General features: G+C 49.4%; 1 protein-coding gene across 9 annotated transcripts in view; it reads left to right on the plus strand.

Annotated features, from left to right (window-relative positions):
* The window catches only part of ABLIM3 (actin binding LIM protein family member 3), a 111,025-nt gene that overhangs the window by 67,741 nt on the left and 26,137 nt on the right, over positions 1 to 17,147 (plus strand). For all 9 annotated transcript variants that reach the window (XR_008423703.1, XR_008423707.1, XR_008423705.1 and 6 more), the window contains 2 exons: positions 4,816 to 4,903; positions 16,611 to 16,669. Coding sequence is in view for 1 of the 9 variants with exons in the window: in XM_053907014.1 (XP_053762989.1) it covers positions 4,816 to 4,903; positions 16,611 to 16,669 (147 nt within the window). In the remaining 8 variants the exon portion in view is untranslated. The remainder of the gene's footprint in view (positions 1 to 4,815; positions 4,904 to 16,610; positions 16,670 to 17,147) is intronic.

The following is a 17,147-nucleotide window of genomic DNA, read 5'->3' on the forward strand; positions in this document are numbered from 1 at the left end:
CCTAAATCTGGGTGATAGGAGTGGCTTTTGTTCTAATGAGGTGACTGCCGGTGGACTCCTGGAGAGCTTCAGGGAGGGGGCTGGACACCAGAAAGATCTAGCCATGAATAGAAGCTTGGAACTTTCAGGGCCACCTCGCATCCCCCAGAAGGGGGAGAGAGAGGGTCTAGAAACTGAGGTGATGATGGATCGTGCCTCTGTGATGGAGCCTCCATAAAAACCCCCAAAGGGTGGGGTTTGGAGAGCCTCCGGGTTGCCGAACACGTGGAGGTTCTGGGAGACTGGTGCGCTGGGAGGGGCCATGGAAGCTCCACGCCTCCTCCCGCACCCCTTGGCCTACGAACCCCTTCCACCTGGATGTTCATCTCTACCCTTTGTCATCCCCTTGTATAAGAAACCAGTAAACATAAGTGTTCCCCTGAGTTCTGTAAGCTACGCTAGTGAATTATTGAGCCCAAGTTGGGGGGTCATGGGAACCCCAATTTATAGCCAGTCGGTCAGAAGCACAAGTGACAACCTGGGACTTTAGATTGGCATCTGAAGTGGGGGAGGGGCAGCCATGTAGGACTGAGCCCTTAACCTGTGGGGTCTGATACTCTTTCTAGGTAAATAGTGTCAGAACCGGTTAAGCTATAGGACATCCAGCTGACGTCTCAGAGAATTGCTTGCAGTGGAACACACCCCCCCCCGCCCCCACCACACACACACAAACACACACACACACACATCTAATGTCAGAAGTCTTACGAGTGTGGTAGTCGTGTGAGAGTAAAGGACACATACAGAAGTGTCTTTACAGTTAGTGAGGACTTTTTTGGTTGCAAGCGCAGAAACCATAGTCAAATAGCTCAGACCAAAATGGAAATTTATCAGCTCCCATAATAAAAAGCCCAGGAGGGGGCGCCTGGGTGGCTCAGTCGGTTAAGAGTCCGACTTCAGCCAGGTCACGATCTCGCGGTTCGTGAGTTCGAGCCCCGCGTCGGGCTCTGGGCTGATGGCTCAGAGCCTGGAGCCTGCTTCCGGTTCTGTGTCTCCCTCTCTCTCTGCCCCTCCCCGTTCATGCTCTGTCTCTCTCCGTCCCAAAAATAAATAAACGTTAAAAAAAAAAAAAATTAAAAAAAAAAAAAAAAAAAAGCCCAGGAGTAGGTCTTGCTTCAGGCACAGCTGGATCCAGGGCTCAAACAAATGCATTTGGAGTATCCTACCATCTTGGCTCCACTGTACCCTGTGTGGGCCTTATTCTCAGGAAGGCTCTCCTTCATAATGGGGAAGTTGGACACCACTGGCCCCAGGCTTGTATCCTATCAGACAGCATGCCCAGGGGGAGGAGAGATTCTCTTTTTCATAGCTCAGCCCAGGACTGGCTCTCACTGGACAATCTCAGGCCCATCTCCAAACCAATCACTAGGACCACAGAGTTGGAATACACTTGTTGGTGGGGTCTGCCCTACTTAACCACATGGACTGATGTGGGGAATGAGTAGTCCCACTCAGGAAAGGCCTATTCGCATGACCCCCAAGCTGTTTCTGGAAGAAGGGGGAAGGACATTGGCCAGCCAAAAATAACAGTTGCCCACCACAGGGCCCAGTGCATTTGCTGGTACACGATAGGCACTGAGTTAAATCCCATCCCCCCCTTTCCCATTCCCTCCCTAGGCCACTCCGCAGCCCCTTTCCTTCCTAGTCTCTGTCCTCTCCAAGGAGAACGACAAACGTGGTATCCTGGTACTACCTTTCCTAACCTTGTGGTTCTCGGTCCTGTCCAATTTGCCCCGTTTTTGTCCACTATTTTCTCGATTCCGGTGTGTTAACAGACAGAATGTCCCGTATTCCCTCGCTGACTTGGTTTCCCTTATGCTGGCGCTGGCTGCTCTGGCAGCCTCCCTCCCCAACTCGCTTCCAAGCTGTTGCTGAGATGTTGTGCACCCTCTCCCAGCCGGGGCAGGGTGACGGGGCGTGACATTTAGGAAGACGCCAGGCTTCAGTTGCACCAAGGCGCTGTTGCCTCCCTGGAAAACAGGTCTATAATTGAAATGATAAAGAGACACAAAGTAGGAAGAAGCTACTAATTAAACCGATTATCCTTGTCATGGTAGGAGAAAATCAGTCCCACATCTCAGCTTGGGAAAATAGCAGGCTCCTTCCAAAGTCTGAACACAGTTTGCTTCGATGATGAGAAGGGCGTTTTATCACCGGTGGGAAGCCCCACAAACGAGACTGAAACAGGAACATTGGAGACTTTCTTTGAAAGTCTTCATTTTGAAAAATCTGCCCCGTTCTTCATTCTTGCTAAGTTTTTAGAATAAATCAAGTATCTCCAGAATAGGCAAGCCCATGCCCCACCCCACCACCCCCCAAAAAGATTCAGACATAAGCCTTGAGAATTATTCAATTATGTATTTTTTAGAATTATCCAATTATAATTTTTGAATTGTAAGGAACCCATTAGCATCCAAGCAAATGATGGCTTGGGGGGGGGGGCCTTTAATAATCCCCCAGTACCCATCAGTTTCACTCAGGCCTATCCCCCCAAACTAATCTTGCCCTCACATGCATATTTTGCAGTTGACTCTTGACTCTTGAACAACATGAGGGTTAGGGGCACTGACCCCCACAGAGTTGAAAATCTGTGTATCGTTTTGGCTCCCCTAGAGCTTACCTACTAACAACCTACTGTTGACTGGAAGCCTTACCAATAACATAAACATAGATTAACGCGTGTTTTGTGAGATATGTGTATTATATATGGTATTCTTTTTTTTAAGTTTATTTATTTATGTTTGAGAGAGAGAGAGAAACATGAATGGGGGAGAGGCAAGGAGAGAGAGGGCCAGAGGATCTGTAGCGGGTTCTGTGCTGACAGCACAGAGCCTGATGCGTGGCTCGAACCCACGGACCGTGAGATCATGACCTGAGCCGAAGTCGGACGCTTAACCGACTGAGCCACCCAGGCGCCCTATCTATATACAGTATTCTTACAATCAAGTAAGCTAAGGAGAAGAAAATGTTGTTAAGAAAATCATAAGGAAAAGAAAATACATTTACAGTGCCGTATCGCATTTGTCAGAAAAACGACCCACCTGTACATGGTGAGTTCAAACCACAGTTCAAAGCAGTGTTGTTCAAGGTCAAGTGCACCTTCAAAACAAGCCCCCCCGCTTCCAACCCCAGTGCTGAGCCAACCTCCTCCATATAGAGAGTCTGAAGATGCCCCTGAAGGACCCTTATGTATCACACCCTCTTGGCTGGGATTGTAGTGTCACAGCCGTCAGCGCGGGAGTGAGTGCCGCACGAGTGACAAGCCCTCACGATTCCAGCTTCTACTGCTTCTGGCAAAACCTAGAAGCGTCGCCTTCTCTGAGGCTGTGTCTTGCCCCACAGAAGAATTTGCAGTTGCAAATCATTTACATTTTTACTTGAAATAGTTGTAAGGAAGGAAAGTGGGAATCGTCAAGGCGGCTTACCGAAACCAGACTGGGCTGAGCTGGGGTTGGGACGGAGGCACTCAGGTGCAGCAATCACAGGCCCGGAGCATCGGGGTCGGAAGGTCCCCAACAGGTCCTGCCTTTGTGGGGCCCATTGTTTGTCCACGGAGCCCCAAAAGCCAAGTTTTGCCACGTCTATGGACCTTGTATATGCCTGTGTGGCAGACAGCATCACAGCCTCTACCCCACCTCCCCGCCCCCACCAATTCCGAGTGCCACAGCAGGCTGGGTCCTCCCAGGGGCACTGGGGATCCACCAAAAGCTGGTTCACTTACAAATAATTAAAAAAAAAAAAGACAAAAAACATGTAACAGAAAAAACCAGGATCACTTGCTATACTGCCAGTAACCAAAAAAAAAAAACAAACCACACACACACACACAACAACAACAACATAACCCACAGCTCTTGCTAAATTCTACTGTTTGTTGGAGGCTCCAAGCCTCAAATCTGTTCTCGTTCTTAAAAAAGTAGGTTAGTGGGGCACCCGGGGGGCTCAGTCAGCTGAGTGTCCGACTTCGGCTCAGGTCATGATCTCACGGTCCGTGGGTTCGAGCCCCGCGTCGGGCTGTGTGCTGATGGCTCGGAGCCTGGAGCCTGTTTTGGATTCTGTGTCTCCCTCTCTCTCTGACCCTCCCCAGTTCATGCTCTGTCTCTCTCTGTCTCAAAAAAAAAAAAAAAAAAAAAAAAAAAAGGTTAGTAAGTTTCAGATAGATGTTAAAGACACAGTAGCACCAAACTGGTCTCTGTCCTTGAAGAAACCAGAAGAATTCGGGGTGCCTGGCTGGCTTAGTTAGAACGGTATACGATTCTTGATCTCAGGGCTGTGAGTTCGAGATCCACATTGAGTGTAGAGATTAACTGAATGAATAAAACTTAAAAAAGAAAACGAAAAATTGACAGAGGATTGGAAAGGAGGCCTTTACCCCGCCCCCCCCCCCCCGCCTTGATCCAACGTTATTAAATCGCAGGTCCAGGTACATTCAAAGTCACTTGGGTGCCACTAGTGACAAGGGCCCCATTCCTGGGGAACTGTTGGGATATCTTCAAAGCAAGATTATTTCCTCATCTGGAAATGATGGACCAGTGGCTGTCAAGGCTGTTAAGGGGCACTTCCACTGCCAGAATAGAAGGGCAGGTGTCCAGAGAAGCCCCCTGACCTGCCTTCAGGGACCGGTGGTGTGGAATCACCAAGCTTCCTGGGTGGGCTTTTCAATGGTTCACGAAAGTACCAACACCCTTGATGCGCCCAGGAGATGTTCAGGCCCAACCTGCCCCCTGGACAGCAGCCCCAGCTCTGACCTCTTTATTTCTTCTTTTCCTTCCACAGGCGGGAGGGAAGCACTACCACCCAACCTGTGCCAGATGCGTACGTTGCCACCAGATGTTCACCGAAGGAGAGGAGATGTACCTCACAGGTAGGCAAATGCGGCCTCGTGGAAGGCAGTCCTATCCACCCATGTCTATAAAGGAGACACGGTCTCCTTCATTTCAGTGTTATCTTTGCTTTGGCTTCTTCTCAAAATTGCAATTAACTCGCCCCTCTCCGGGTGGTTTGGCAAAGTTGCCGGTGTGGCTAATATGAAGTGACATGTAATCTGCCTTCCGTCCCTGTGCGCCTCCGCCCGCTGCTTAGCTGGCCTGCTTCCCTGGCAGTGCTCTGAGCAGACTCCCCTGGCTCTGCCTGGGGGCGGGAGGTTGAGCTGAAGCAGGCCAAGGGGACAGAGGACCTCAGAGAGATGCCTGTGTGGCAGGCAGCACCACAGCCTCTGCCCCCGCCTCCCCCCCTCCCCCCACATCTCCGAGCGCCACGGCAGGCTGGGTCCTCCCAGGGACGCTCAGGATCCACCGAAAGGAATGGAAGCAAAGAGGGACCGGTTTCCCTCCGCCACTTCAGAGGGCCCAGCCGTCAGGCCCCAGGATCCTTGCAAGCCTTCTTATTAGTCCTCAGGCTCTGCTCTGTCCTCCATCCTCTGCCCAGTCCAGCCTCCCGGGGCATCGTCGTGTCCTTGGCAGAGCCCTGAGCCCTGTCCAGAGGTCTTCAGGGCCCCTCCCCGCCCACCATCTCAGGTACCAACACTTCAGCCTTGCGTTAGGACCCTCTCACTGAGGTCTCAAGCTGCCTTTCTCTTTCTGGCCCTGGACAAGCCCCACATCTCAGCTGCCAAAACCAGTTTCCAGTTGCTTCTCTGTCCACTCCACAACTATTTTTTGAGACCCTACCATGGGTGGGCTCTGCCCTGGGGTCATCAGTGAGCTCCAGCTCCAGCCCGAGCCCCACTGCCCTATGGCCCGATGGGGTGTGGGGGGGTGCAGTCAGTAATCCCACAAATAACTGTCAATAGTGATAAGCTTTATGAAGGGGGGAGGCTTGGGACTCTGAAAGCACTTAATGGGTGGGGTGCACGTCAGGGAAGGCCCCCTGAGGAAGGGCCAGGAGCGGGGATCCAAAGGATGGGTGGGCGTTAACTGGACAAACAGGGGAGGGCTGGGATATGCCCCCTGAGGGGATAGAAGCGGGTAAAGAAATGACAGGCGTGGGAGACCGGGAGGAGACGGAGGGGAGAAACGAGGCTGGGAGGTGGGCAGGGGTGGACAGTGAACACATGCCCTGCTGCCTGCCTCCTGGAACATTCTAGTCTTCCATGCCCCCGTTTGGAAATCCTGCCATTCCTGGCCCAGGTTAGTCACTGCCAACTCTGTAACCCCCTCAGGTGCCCCCACCCCGCCCACAGCCTTCTTCCCAGGCTTCTCCAGCTTGCAGCAGAGTCCTTGGCCTTCTCCCTGAGACCTTTTGATCCTGACATTGATCCCACAAGTACTCACTGTACAGGTGGTCACTGTTGGCTGATTAGTTGGATAGCTGGCCGATTAGTCATCCCCAGATGTTTGAATAGCCCCAGGAGGGCTCTTCCTCCAGATTTCCCCACAAGGCAGAACTAAGGCCGGGGACACAGTTACAGAGAGCGTGTCTTCCTATCAGGCTTGTTCTACCATGAATGCCCACGGCCACAAGTTCCCTCCACTTGCAGTGAGTGCCTTTGCCCAGAGTAGGACTTCACAACCTTAGCACTATTGACATTTGGGGCCAGAGAAGTCTTTGGCATGGGGACTGTCCTATGCATCGCACGGCGTTTAGTAGCATTCCTGGCCTCTACCCACTAGGTGCCAGTAACGTACTCCTTCCCATTGGGACAACCAAAAAGATGCCAGACATTGCCAGATGTTCCCTGGGGGGCAGAATAGTTCTCCGTTGAGAACCACTGGCCTAGAGATAGTCAACAGAATCTCGTACCATCTACTGGGACTGCCGGAGCAGGAATTCCTATGCTGGATTGAACTAGGTGACCATTCCTAAGATGCTGTGATTTTACGACTACTTGCTTGCAGGTACAGTCATACAAGTACTGGAGATGGAAAGATCCCACAGGTCACCCTAGACTGTAACGTAACAACCTCATGGTACAGATGGGAAATGTGAGGCCCAGAGACAGGTAGAGAACGTAGGGCCAGACTGGTCTTATGACTCCCACCCCAGGGCTCTTTCAACCTCACCTCCCGGGACCCAGGCTCTGCCTGTTACTTAGGTCCCTGCGAGGACTGGACCTCCTCCTTCCATCAGTACTGATCCCTAGGTGCCTGGGTCCCCGAGTGCATGCTGCAGCAGGACCCTGGGTTATGTGCTAGGACATTCCCCCTGAGTCTCAGCAAACTGCATGATGTCTTCATGAGCCCTGCGTCCATGGCAACCCGGACTTTGCACTTAGTCTGGAAATTTTTTGCATGGTATTGCTCTCCCCCTTTCCTGGCGAACACATATCCTAGTGTTGAAACCGTTCTCTCGTACACGTTACTAGAACAATCAACATCTTTATCTCCCTGCCTGAATTCTCAATCCTAACCTTGCCCTATTGGGGGCCTTGAACCCTGGCTCCACTGCTTCCTGAGTTCTTGACCCTGGGCCAGCCTCTTAACCCTGAACCTCAGTTACCTAGCCTGTAAAATAGGCTAGTAACGGTCCCCACACGGCATAGCAAATTCCTGACACATGGAAAGCTTTTAGTTCATTCATTCATCCAACAAATACCTATTGAGCCTTCACCTGTGTGCCCAGTGCTGCCTTAACTACTGGAGATAGAGCAGCGAGGTCCAACAAGTTGACCGCCCTCACAGAGCTCACATCCTTATGTACCAGAATCTTCTAAGCCCTGCTTCTGGCCAGAACTTCACAGAATGCAGAAAGAGTTAAGTGATGAGGTGAACAGCTTTGTAATCATTCGAGAGAATGCACAATCAAACCTACGACAGAGATGCCTGCGGGAGGTGGGAGATATTTTTGGTGATGAAGGAAGGGCCTGTCACCCTCCTCCTTAATTATCTCCATTCCTACCCTCCTGGCTCCTGGGAGAGTGGGAGTAATTGCAGGGCGCTCAAGGACCTGCCTCAAGGGATGCTGAGTGATTCTACAATGAGGGGGACCAGGCCATCCCGTGCTGGAGTCATGCTGACTCCAGCTGTGGGTGTCGTGGGGGAGGCAGCCACCAGGGGGTTCTGCTCCCACTGAGATTGCCTTGGACACCCTCCCTGGGTGGGGGTAGAAAACTCTCCTCGTAGGCAGCACAGAAGTAGGGAGAGCCCGCTGAGAGCCTGGACTCCTGGGTTCAGGCACCAGTACTTCTGCTGATGGGCTGTGACCTTGAGAAGTACCTTTCTTCTCTGGGTCTCTTCCTTCACCTATAAGACGGGGAAAATTACTCTGTCTCTCATTCATGCATTCAAACTGGGGCCCTTCTATGTGCCAGGCTCTCTGTGACGTGCTGGGTGCTTGGACGTGAATGAGGCACGAGAGCTTGCTTCGTGGGTGAAGTGTACTGTCAGGACAGGAGACCGACTTAAATAGAAGTGTAAACACGATGACAAGCTGTGATTAAGTGCAGAGAAGGGAAGGTTTGGGAATGTTTTGGCCTCCTGATCTTGTCTGGGAGGTCAGGGGAGGCTCTGCTGAAGAAGGGAGATTTCAAGCCAAGAGTTTGGAAATGAGTAGGAGGTGGGAGGGTGAAGAGGGGAGGAAAGATGGTGGAGGCGTTGGGAACAGCAGGTGCAAAGGCCTGCAGTGGGCGGAAGCATTACACGGTGGAGAAACTGAGGCAGGCCCACACACCTCACCCACAGAGAGCAGGTGTGCTCCACAAGGTCCTCATGAATATGGGAGAGAATGAATGTGAAGGTGCTAGGTGCCCCGTGAAGCAACATACATGAGAGAGAGCATTAGGAAGGCTGCAAAGTTTAAAAACCCGGCCTTTTTTTTTTTTCAATGTTTATTTATTTATTTTGAGAGAGAGAGAGAGAGAGAGAGAGCATGAGCACAGGAGGGGCAGAGAGAGGAGACAGAGAATCCCAAGTAAGCTCCACACTGTCAGCACAGAGTCCGATGCGGGGCTCGAACTCATGGACCGTGAGATCACGACCTGAGCCGAAATCAAGAGTCGGACGCTTAACCGACTGAGCCACCCAGGCGCCCCCTAAAATCCCAGTCTGGTCAGTTCTGTAGCGGGACACGGCAAGGCACTGGCAGCCAGCCTCGGGAGCTTCTTTTGGTCAGTTTGTTTGTGTTTTAATCACTGCGTGATGGCTTTCTGATGAGCTCTAATTGGGAGAAGGCTGACGTCTGTCTGGATGAGAACTTCCTGGACCCCGGGAGACAAGCAAGTTTTCTTTTGTTTGTTCTAAGTTCTGTTGTTCATTCAGCCTTTTAACTGTTTTTGTAAAGATGCCAGATTTCTAATCTGTTTGTTGTCCAAACCCGTCATTTGAGCTTCACCAGGAAATTAGGTCATTGAATCTGTGCAGCAAAATTAAGCGCCAAAATGCCGCAGGTTCGGGCAAAACATACTGAAATCACGAGGTTACAGCTGCTGGATCGGTGGGAGTTTTCTAAGCCCCAAATGTGATTCATGAGATAGATTTTGGTCTTATTCTAAAAATGCCTGTGCCCAGGAAAAAGGAAAGACAGACTTTGCTCCTCTCCTTCTTTCTTACACTAAATACACCCCGATTCCAAGGACCTGGGGGGGAGGATCACTGGGAGCACAGGAGCTCAGCTGCACAGTTCTAAGCAGGTCTCTGTCATCATTCATGTATTTAACTAAAACCAACAGGCAGGAAATCTGTTATGAAAGCCTGACAAACCTTACTCTGCTAAGGAAAGTATTGTAACAAATTGTAGGTCCTACTCCATCAGCTGATAATTCATGAAGCACTTACTATGCGCCAGGCACGGTTCTGAGAGCTTTAAATGCAGAATCCCATTTTTTTCCCCACAACAGCCCTATGAGCTAAAAGCGCCATTAACCTCCCCGTTTTAGAGAACAACGAAGTTTAGAAAGTTTATGTCCCTGGGCCAAGGTTAGGCTGGCCTATCTTCCTAGGCTTTGTTTAAGGCAGTTTCTTCCATTTAGCTTCAGAATTCTTAACCTGTGGTTTGTAGTTGCCCTTCTGAATCCAATGAATCCCCCGAAGTTGCTTACCAAAGCTCACACGTAGGTATATTTCTCTAAGGAGAGGGTCTGTGGCTTTTATCAAATTTTCAGCGGTGTCCACGGCCCAAAATAAAGTAAGGAGCCTTAGTTCTGTGTTAATGCAAATCCAGACAGGAGCCCTGAAAGCTTGCTTTGATAATTACACCAAAACCTTCTCTTCTATTTCAGATCACGTTTTTTTGTTTTGTTTTGTTTTTGGGGTTTTGTTTTTGTTTTCTTTAGTTCGGGCGATACAAGGTCCTGGCACCAGGAGGTATGTATTTCTGGCACGGCCGGGGATGCCATTGATACATAGCGGAGGTTTCTCTTTCCTCTGACGAGCACCTGAAAAGAGGTGCATGGAGGAAGCAGATGTTCAAGACAGGTGCCTTCCGCCCTTCGGATTGCAGAACACCAGCCCTCAGTCATAATCGACGCGTCTCATCAAACCACACTTTAAAAGGCACCAACGTCCTATTATTGGTTGCTATAATCTAGTAGTTTAGCATTGTTATTTTAAATTGGATCTCTCCACTGACAGCTCAGTTTGTAGGAGTAATGCTTAAAAACTTTAAATCTCATGTTTCCCCAATCCTGCTACATAATTGTAGACTCTTCCAACATATCCCGTTACCGTACTAAATTGATATCTCCTAAAGTCTGAAACTACTAAGCATATTTCACTTTAAATAGAATACATTTTCATTTTGGATGAGCTGCAATATTTTTTTTAGACTTTTAGGGTTACCAAACATCTTGAATCCTATAGAAAATATTACAGCATAGTAGTTTAAAGTTGGTGATTTAAAGTCTGTTTCCAACTTGCTTCTTCTCTCGGGTCACCTCAAACTCAAGACGATGTGACCATTTTCTCGCCAGTTACATGTCACATCTACTTCACCAGCCAATTTGTCCACGTTGGTCAGAATTAGGTCCAGAGTAGCAACTTCCCTGGCTGCTTCCTCTGTTTTCTGGGAAACAAAATTGCCCGCTGGGCAAGTCAAGAACTTGTCAGATACTCGGGTTTTAGCTCAATGAGATGTTTTATTAGTCTGGACTTTTTAGGCGGCAGAAACAACTTTAGGTAAAAGGGCATTGATCATCTCACAGAACTGAGAAGCACCTAGAAACAGCAGGGCTGGGTTGAAGGGCGCATAGGGCTCAGCAGGTGGCTGTGCTCTATGCTTCTTTCTCTGTGTGGCCTCCCGCTCTCCCGCCCTGCCCTGGCTGCCTCTGTGTTGGGGAAGGAGGGCTCCGAGGGCACAGAGAGGCAGCGTTCCCCGCCAGTTTAAGCACAGAAAGCCCAGAGAGACTCGGAGGAGCCCAACTTGGTCATATACGCACACCCAGGCCAGGGCGAGGAGACAGTGTTGGACGGGCGGGCAAGACATCTAAGCTCCCTAAACCCCAATTTCCCCATCTGAAAACTGGGGGTAGCCTTAGGCCCACTTCGCCAGGCTATTGCGTTAAATGAGCGAATGCATGATGAAGGCTTGTAGCACCGAGCCTGGGACCCCCGGCTCTGCCAGTCCGAGCTGATATAAACATCCAGTAAGGTGGAGTGGCCATTCCCCATGATGCCATGCACTAAAAAATGCTGGCTGTTGTCAATGTTACCATCACTATTAATAGCCCTTAGCATAGGGCTTAGCCTACGTGGGCAATAAATGCTAGTCATCACGGTTAGTTTCTACTTAAGTACTACAATTATAAAGCATATGGCATAAGGCCTGGCTTAGGCACTCTCTAAATATTAGTTATGATGATGACAATAAGAATAACAAGAATGCGCGACACACAGAAAGCACTCACGCGTTTTAATTACCGTCCTGGCTGTTGCTATCAGCCGTTACTATTGCCTGTGAACTCCCGCGCACCTGGGCTCCGCCGCCGTCCTGGCAAACAGATTTTTGTTGAGGTAGGGCAGGGAAGATAATAATAATCCCAACCACTAACACTGTCACGGTACCCACTCTAGGCGGACCTTGTTCTGCGGGCTCTGTGAATGGTAACTCACTGATGCTCACTCACAACAAGCTCCGAGGCAGGTACTGTTCCCATCCCCCATTTTATCAGCGGGGAGACTGAGGCACAGAGAGCTAACTGACTTGCTCTGGACGATGCAGCTAGGAAGCGAGGTGTAAGTGGCATTCAGACCCCTTAGGAATAGTATACTCAGTAATGCATGGATTGCCTGATATGCGGCGAAAATTTACCAGTGCGCAGGATTGTCTGAAGACGATATTTGCTTCCGTGAATATGCTGGAGTGTCCCATTAGACACTTCCCACTGCCTTCCCCTAGACCCTAGCAACTACTACTCTGCCATTTGCCTGTATAGATTTACCTATTGGGGAAATTTCATAGAGACAGAATCCTGCAAAATGTGGGCTTTTGTGTCTGGTTTCTTTCACTTAGCATTAGCATAATGTTTTCTAGATTCATCCATGTTATAACATGTATCAGTGCTCCATTCCTTTTTATGGCTGAATGATATACCAGTGTGTGGACACGGCACATTTGTTTGCCCAGGCAGGGATTTTCAGGGAGCCAAAGGGCCAATCCAAGATCCTAGCAAGCCTAGGTCACAAAGGCTAGTGCTGCCACAAAGCAGAGAAGCCTCACCCTGCTGTGGTCAAGAGAAATCCGGAGAAGAAGCCTGCTGTAAGAGAACACCCTGGCCGGGAGCCGGGTTTAAAAACCTAAATGCCTGCTTAAATGAACAAGAAGAGCTGAGAGGCAGACAGCAGGGAGGGGTCACTGGCCACCTGCAGGGTCTAAAAGCATTCATGTAAAAACACCGTGCTGGCCAGATAGAACCTTTGGGTGGGCCGGTTTCGGTCACTGCTGTGTTTGTAACGCTGGCCGGGCGGTCTGCAAGACTGTGGCACCAGGACTGATCTGGCATTAAAATTTCCAATGATCCAAAAAAAAAAAAAAGAAGAAGAAGAGGCTTACCACCCAGCTGAGGGACAGCTTTGGAGATTCAGATCTCAGCTTCTGAATCAGCTTACACAGAATAGCTAACCCTTCACTTCCATAACGTTTACAGGAGGTTTTAACTGCAGGACCTGGAACTGTCAGTGATGGTCTCAGAGGACGAGGGTATGACTCATGAAACCAGGAGTCTAACAAGCAAAAAGTGTTGACTTCTCTCAAGAAGTCAAAGAGTTCTTACGTCTTATAAAATTGGTTTTCTTTATCCCATCACATTCCAAAGGAACAAATTTGGAGTATTAACTGGTATCCAGCCCTGTGGTTTTTCAATTTGGAGTCATAAGTTATCCGGGGAGCTTGTTAACATCACATATTCTCAGGCCCCGTCTCCAGGAGTTGACTTCAGGGACTCTGTGGGGGCATCTTACCGGGATTCTGGACAGCTGGTCCCCAAACCCCACTTAAACAAACCCCAGTCTAGTGACTATCTGATAGACACTCACTCTGGAATTGTAGCTGTTGAATCAGAGTCTAGATTGTACCACTTGTCCAAATCTCTGAGCCCAGCTTAAGGGATTCATCTGGCCTACAACAGAATATCATGTGTCTTTTGTTTTATTCATTCAGTCAATGAGTATTTATTGAGAATCTACAGTCCCTGAAGCTGTATCTGCAGATAAGACAGATATGAGTCCCACTCCTTATAAAACTTACATAAGGAGCGGGATCATTGGGTAGGGGCAAATAATTCATTCTTTCTATACAGAGAAATCTGTGAAGATAAAGCACAGAATCTCCAAGGGTAGGGCGTTACGTGCATCAGTGTAACTACTTCATTGTATGTCTCCTCTAGAATATCCCTGCTGAGCATGTTTCTACCCAGTGTGTACTTACATGCTTCCAGGGACAGGGAGCTCACTCTCAAAGGGGCCCGTTCAGTCCTCAGACATTGAATTTTCATTCCCTGAAACTTCTGCCCCGGTCCTTATTACAAGACATGCAGAACAAGTTCATTGCTCTTCCCACAGAGTCATTAAGATATCAAAAACCTTTTTCACCATTCTGCTAAGTATTCTCTTCTCCACAGTGAAAACCCTACTTTATGGCTTAATTTTGGGTCCCCTCTCCGCCCTGGTTACCATCATCCTCTGGGTACCTTTCATCCTGTGTCTCATTTTAAAATGCAGAGGTGGGGGGGTGCCTAGGTGCCTCAGTTGGTTAAGCTTCCAACTTCAGCTCAGGTCATGATCTCACGGTTCATGAGTTCGAGCCCCTCATCGGGCTCTGTGCTGACACCTCAGAGCCTGGAGCTCCTTCAGATTCTGTGTCTCCCTCTCTCTGTGCCCCTCCCCCACTCGTGCTCGCTCTCTCTGTCTCTCTTTCTCTCTCTCTCTCAAAAAATGAATAAACATTTTTAAAATAACTAATTAATTATAAAAAAATAAATAAATAAAAATACAGAGGTGGGAATCCAACCAGCCATTCATTTATGTCTTTATTAAACACACATGAGCCAGAGACTGTTTTAAACTCTGAGGAGAAGCCCGTGGAAGAGAATAATGGCCTTCCGGATGCTGTCTTTCTGTCAGCGTCACCCGGTTGAGCTAGTGGCTGGTGGCAGAAGCTCAGCCGGCCATCATCTCGTAAGGGTCTTCGTGAACAGATCACCTCTTCTTACTTTAACTCACCTCCGTCTATCACTCACAGCCAGCAAGTTCCTTCCCTGTTTAATGTAGAGGCTATCCTGCCAGCTCCCAAACTTCTGATTTCTTTTCCTTTCTAATTATATTTTCTTTCTCGCCTTTGATTCTCCCCCTGCCAGCCCCCCACCCCCGCCACTTCTATAAACCTGCTTTCCCGTCTGCTGAGGGCCGAAGCCATTGGCAGCCCAGCTCTATTTCAGAACAGACTGTGTCGGTGGCGGGACGAGACCATCTAGTCTGACCTCCACTCTTTACACATCATTTCCCCCCATGAGAACTTCTGCCTGCCTCTTTCCCCTCAGATGCCTCTTTCGCTTCATCTCACGACCCTCTTAGACATCTGTATCCCCCTCATCCATTTCCTACCGTGACCTGTAACATGTGCTTCCTGCCAGAGCCACAGGGGTAAACAACTCCTGGTGGACTCAGCAGCTTCTCAGACCCGGAAATGCTCTCTCGAATAACTCCCCAAAGCAAGGATCCCCACCCATCACTTGGTCGCAGACACACCCTGTGACTGGCAGGCTCCAGCCCGCAGACCCAGAGTCCCTCTACTGGGCTCCGAGAGCCATTGCACTTTACGTTAGCAGGAATTAAACTCGTGTTGAATTATTAGGAACTCACAAGAAACTCAGCAAACAAAACTGAAAGGTCCCTATCTCATAAATGACAAACCGGGCCTAGAATTAAACTTTTGGAGGTGAAAATAATCTCTGAGACCATCCAAACTCCACCTCGTTGTTATTTAGACGCAGAAACCGGAACCCAGGGAGAGGGTGTGTCTGGGGCCAAGAGGAGGCAAGAATCCAGGTTCCAGAAACCAGACTCCAGGCTCCTTACCTTCAGACCTATCCTCTCTGTATCACGTTTTTGGGGCTAATTTTTCAACTTTACGCCACCCCCTGTCGATTGGCCCGCATCCCACGCCTGGGGGTTCCAGGCAACAAACCATAATGGAAAGTATATCCTAAAAACAAAGTCAGACAAACAAATGCCATCTGGGTGCTCAGGAATCCAGCCATTTGCTGGCTCCTTTCCTTTTAGGGCTGGTAATAAGAGGAATGGCACCAGAGGGATAATATGTTCCTATTTTTCCTTCTAATCCAGGACACCTGTCTCTTCTTTGGGGAATGTGTAATATTTGGGGCTTCTTCCCAACATGTGACCAGCCACCTGTTGTTCATGCCTTCCCAAGATGGCCTCTAGACTTCGGTGCCCACAATAAAATGCGGGCATTTGCGATATACTATATTTGAAGAGTCTGGAGCCTCTTAGGAATTAGCAGGTCAAGACAGTACACTCAAGCAGAATATACACCATGACCCCACCTCCCCTTCGGTTGATAGATCTAGTAGACTGTCATAAGTCTCTGAAGAGAAAGGAGGTTGGCGTTCACCATGGCCTGTCACTTCATTTCACCTGCACTGTCATTCATTCATTCAACAAATATTTATTGACCACCTGCTACTTGTCACTCACTGCCAATCATCCGCTCATCTGTTCACCCTGCAAAACACGTACGGGGCCTCTGCTGAGAGCAAAATCCCATTCTGGATGCCGCGGGAGATCCAGCAATGAATAAAGCTCAGCCCCTGCCCCGAGGAGCTTCTAATTTGGTTAGGGCAATGAATCCACAAGCTACTGTGATGTGAGGTCGTGTTAAGAAAGATACAAAGAAAGATGGATCACAGAGAAGAGAGAAGTCTCTCCCAGCTGCCAGGTAAGAAAGTTTGCAGGAAGATGCCGTGTGGAACCTGGACCTTGAGGAATGGGTAGGATGTGGCCAGGTAGAAAGGTGGGGGGGGAGGGTTGCATTGATGTTGCAGCAAAGAGCCTGGGACACCTGGGGGTGCTCCTGGCCACTGTGTAGGGCACTTGTGCTGCTGAGGGACTACGCTGAGGTGAGGAGGGCAAGAAAACTAGTAGGTATGAAAGGTCCGAGCCTTTGTTATTTTGCTGTGCCCTTAGGTTCTGAGGTTTGGCACCCCATCTGCAAACAGGCAGCCCGGGCAGAGAAGAAGTTAAAGGTAAGCAAGCCGGTAGCGGTGCCGGACCAGACTTTTTGCCACCGGGTGGGGGCCCTGTGTTTTAGTAGGGAGTTGTTCCTTAGTACACGCGCTCCCAACTGTGTACCTGTATCCTTAGGTTTCCTTAATGGTAACACCTGCCTCATGGGACTTTTGCGGGGATAAAGACATTGCATGCGAGAGCACTTTGAGAACCGTGAAACACTGTATTGATGTGAGTTTTTAGCATTCCTGGGGCAAGGCTTTCACCTTAGTGAAAGATGCGGCCTCTCTGAAGCACACACACGGCAGGGGGGCGGGGGGGTTTCCCGAGCCTAGGGTCATTTATTAGTGATTATTGACACACGAATTGGCAGTTTGCAAAGCATCAGCCACTCTCTGATTTTATTTCTTTAACCCCATGGATCAGATGGGACAGGGAATTTTATCCTCTCTTGGCTTGTGAGAAATTCAAAGTCGAAAGAGGATGGTGATTTGC

Source organism: Panthera pardus, unplaced genomic scaffold (assembly GCF_024362965.1).
Source record: "Panthera pardus isolate Hobbes unplaced genomic scaffold, ASM2436296v1 HiC_scaffold_2, whole genome shotgun sequence".
Taxonomy (NCBI): domain Eukaryota; kingdom Metazoa; phylum Chordata; class Mammalia; order Carnivora; family Felidae; genus Panthera; species Panthera pardus.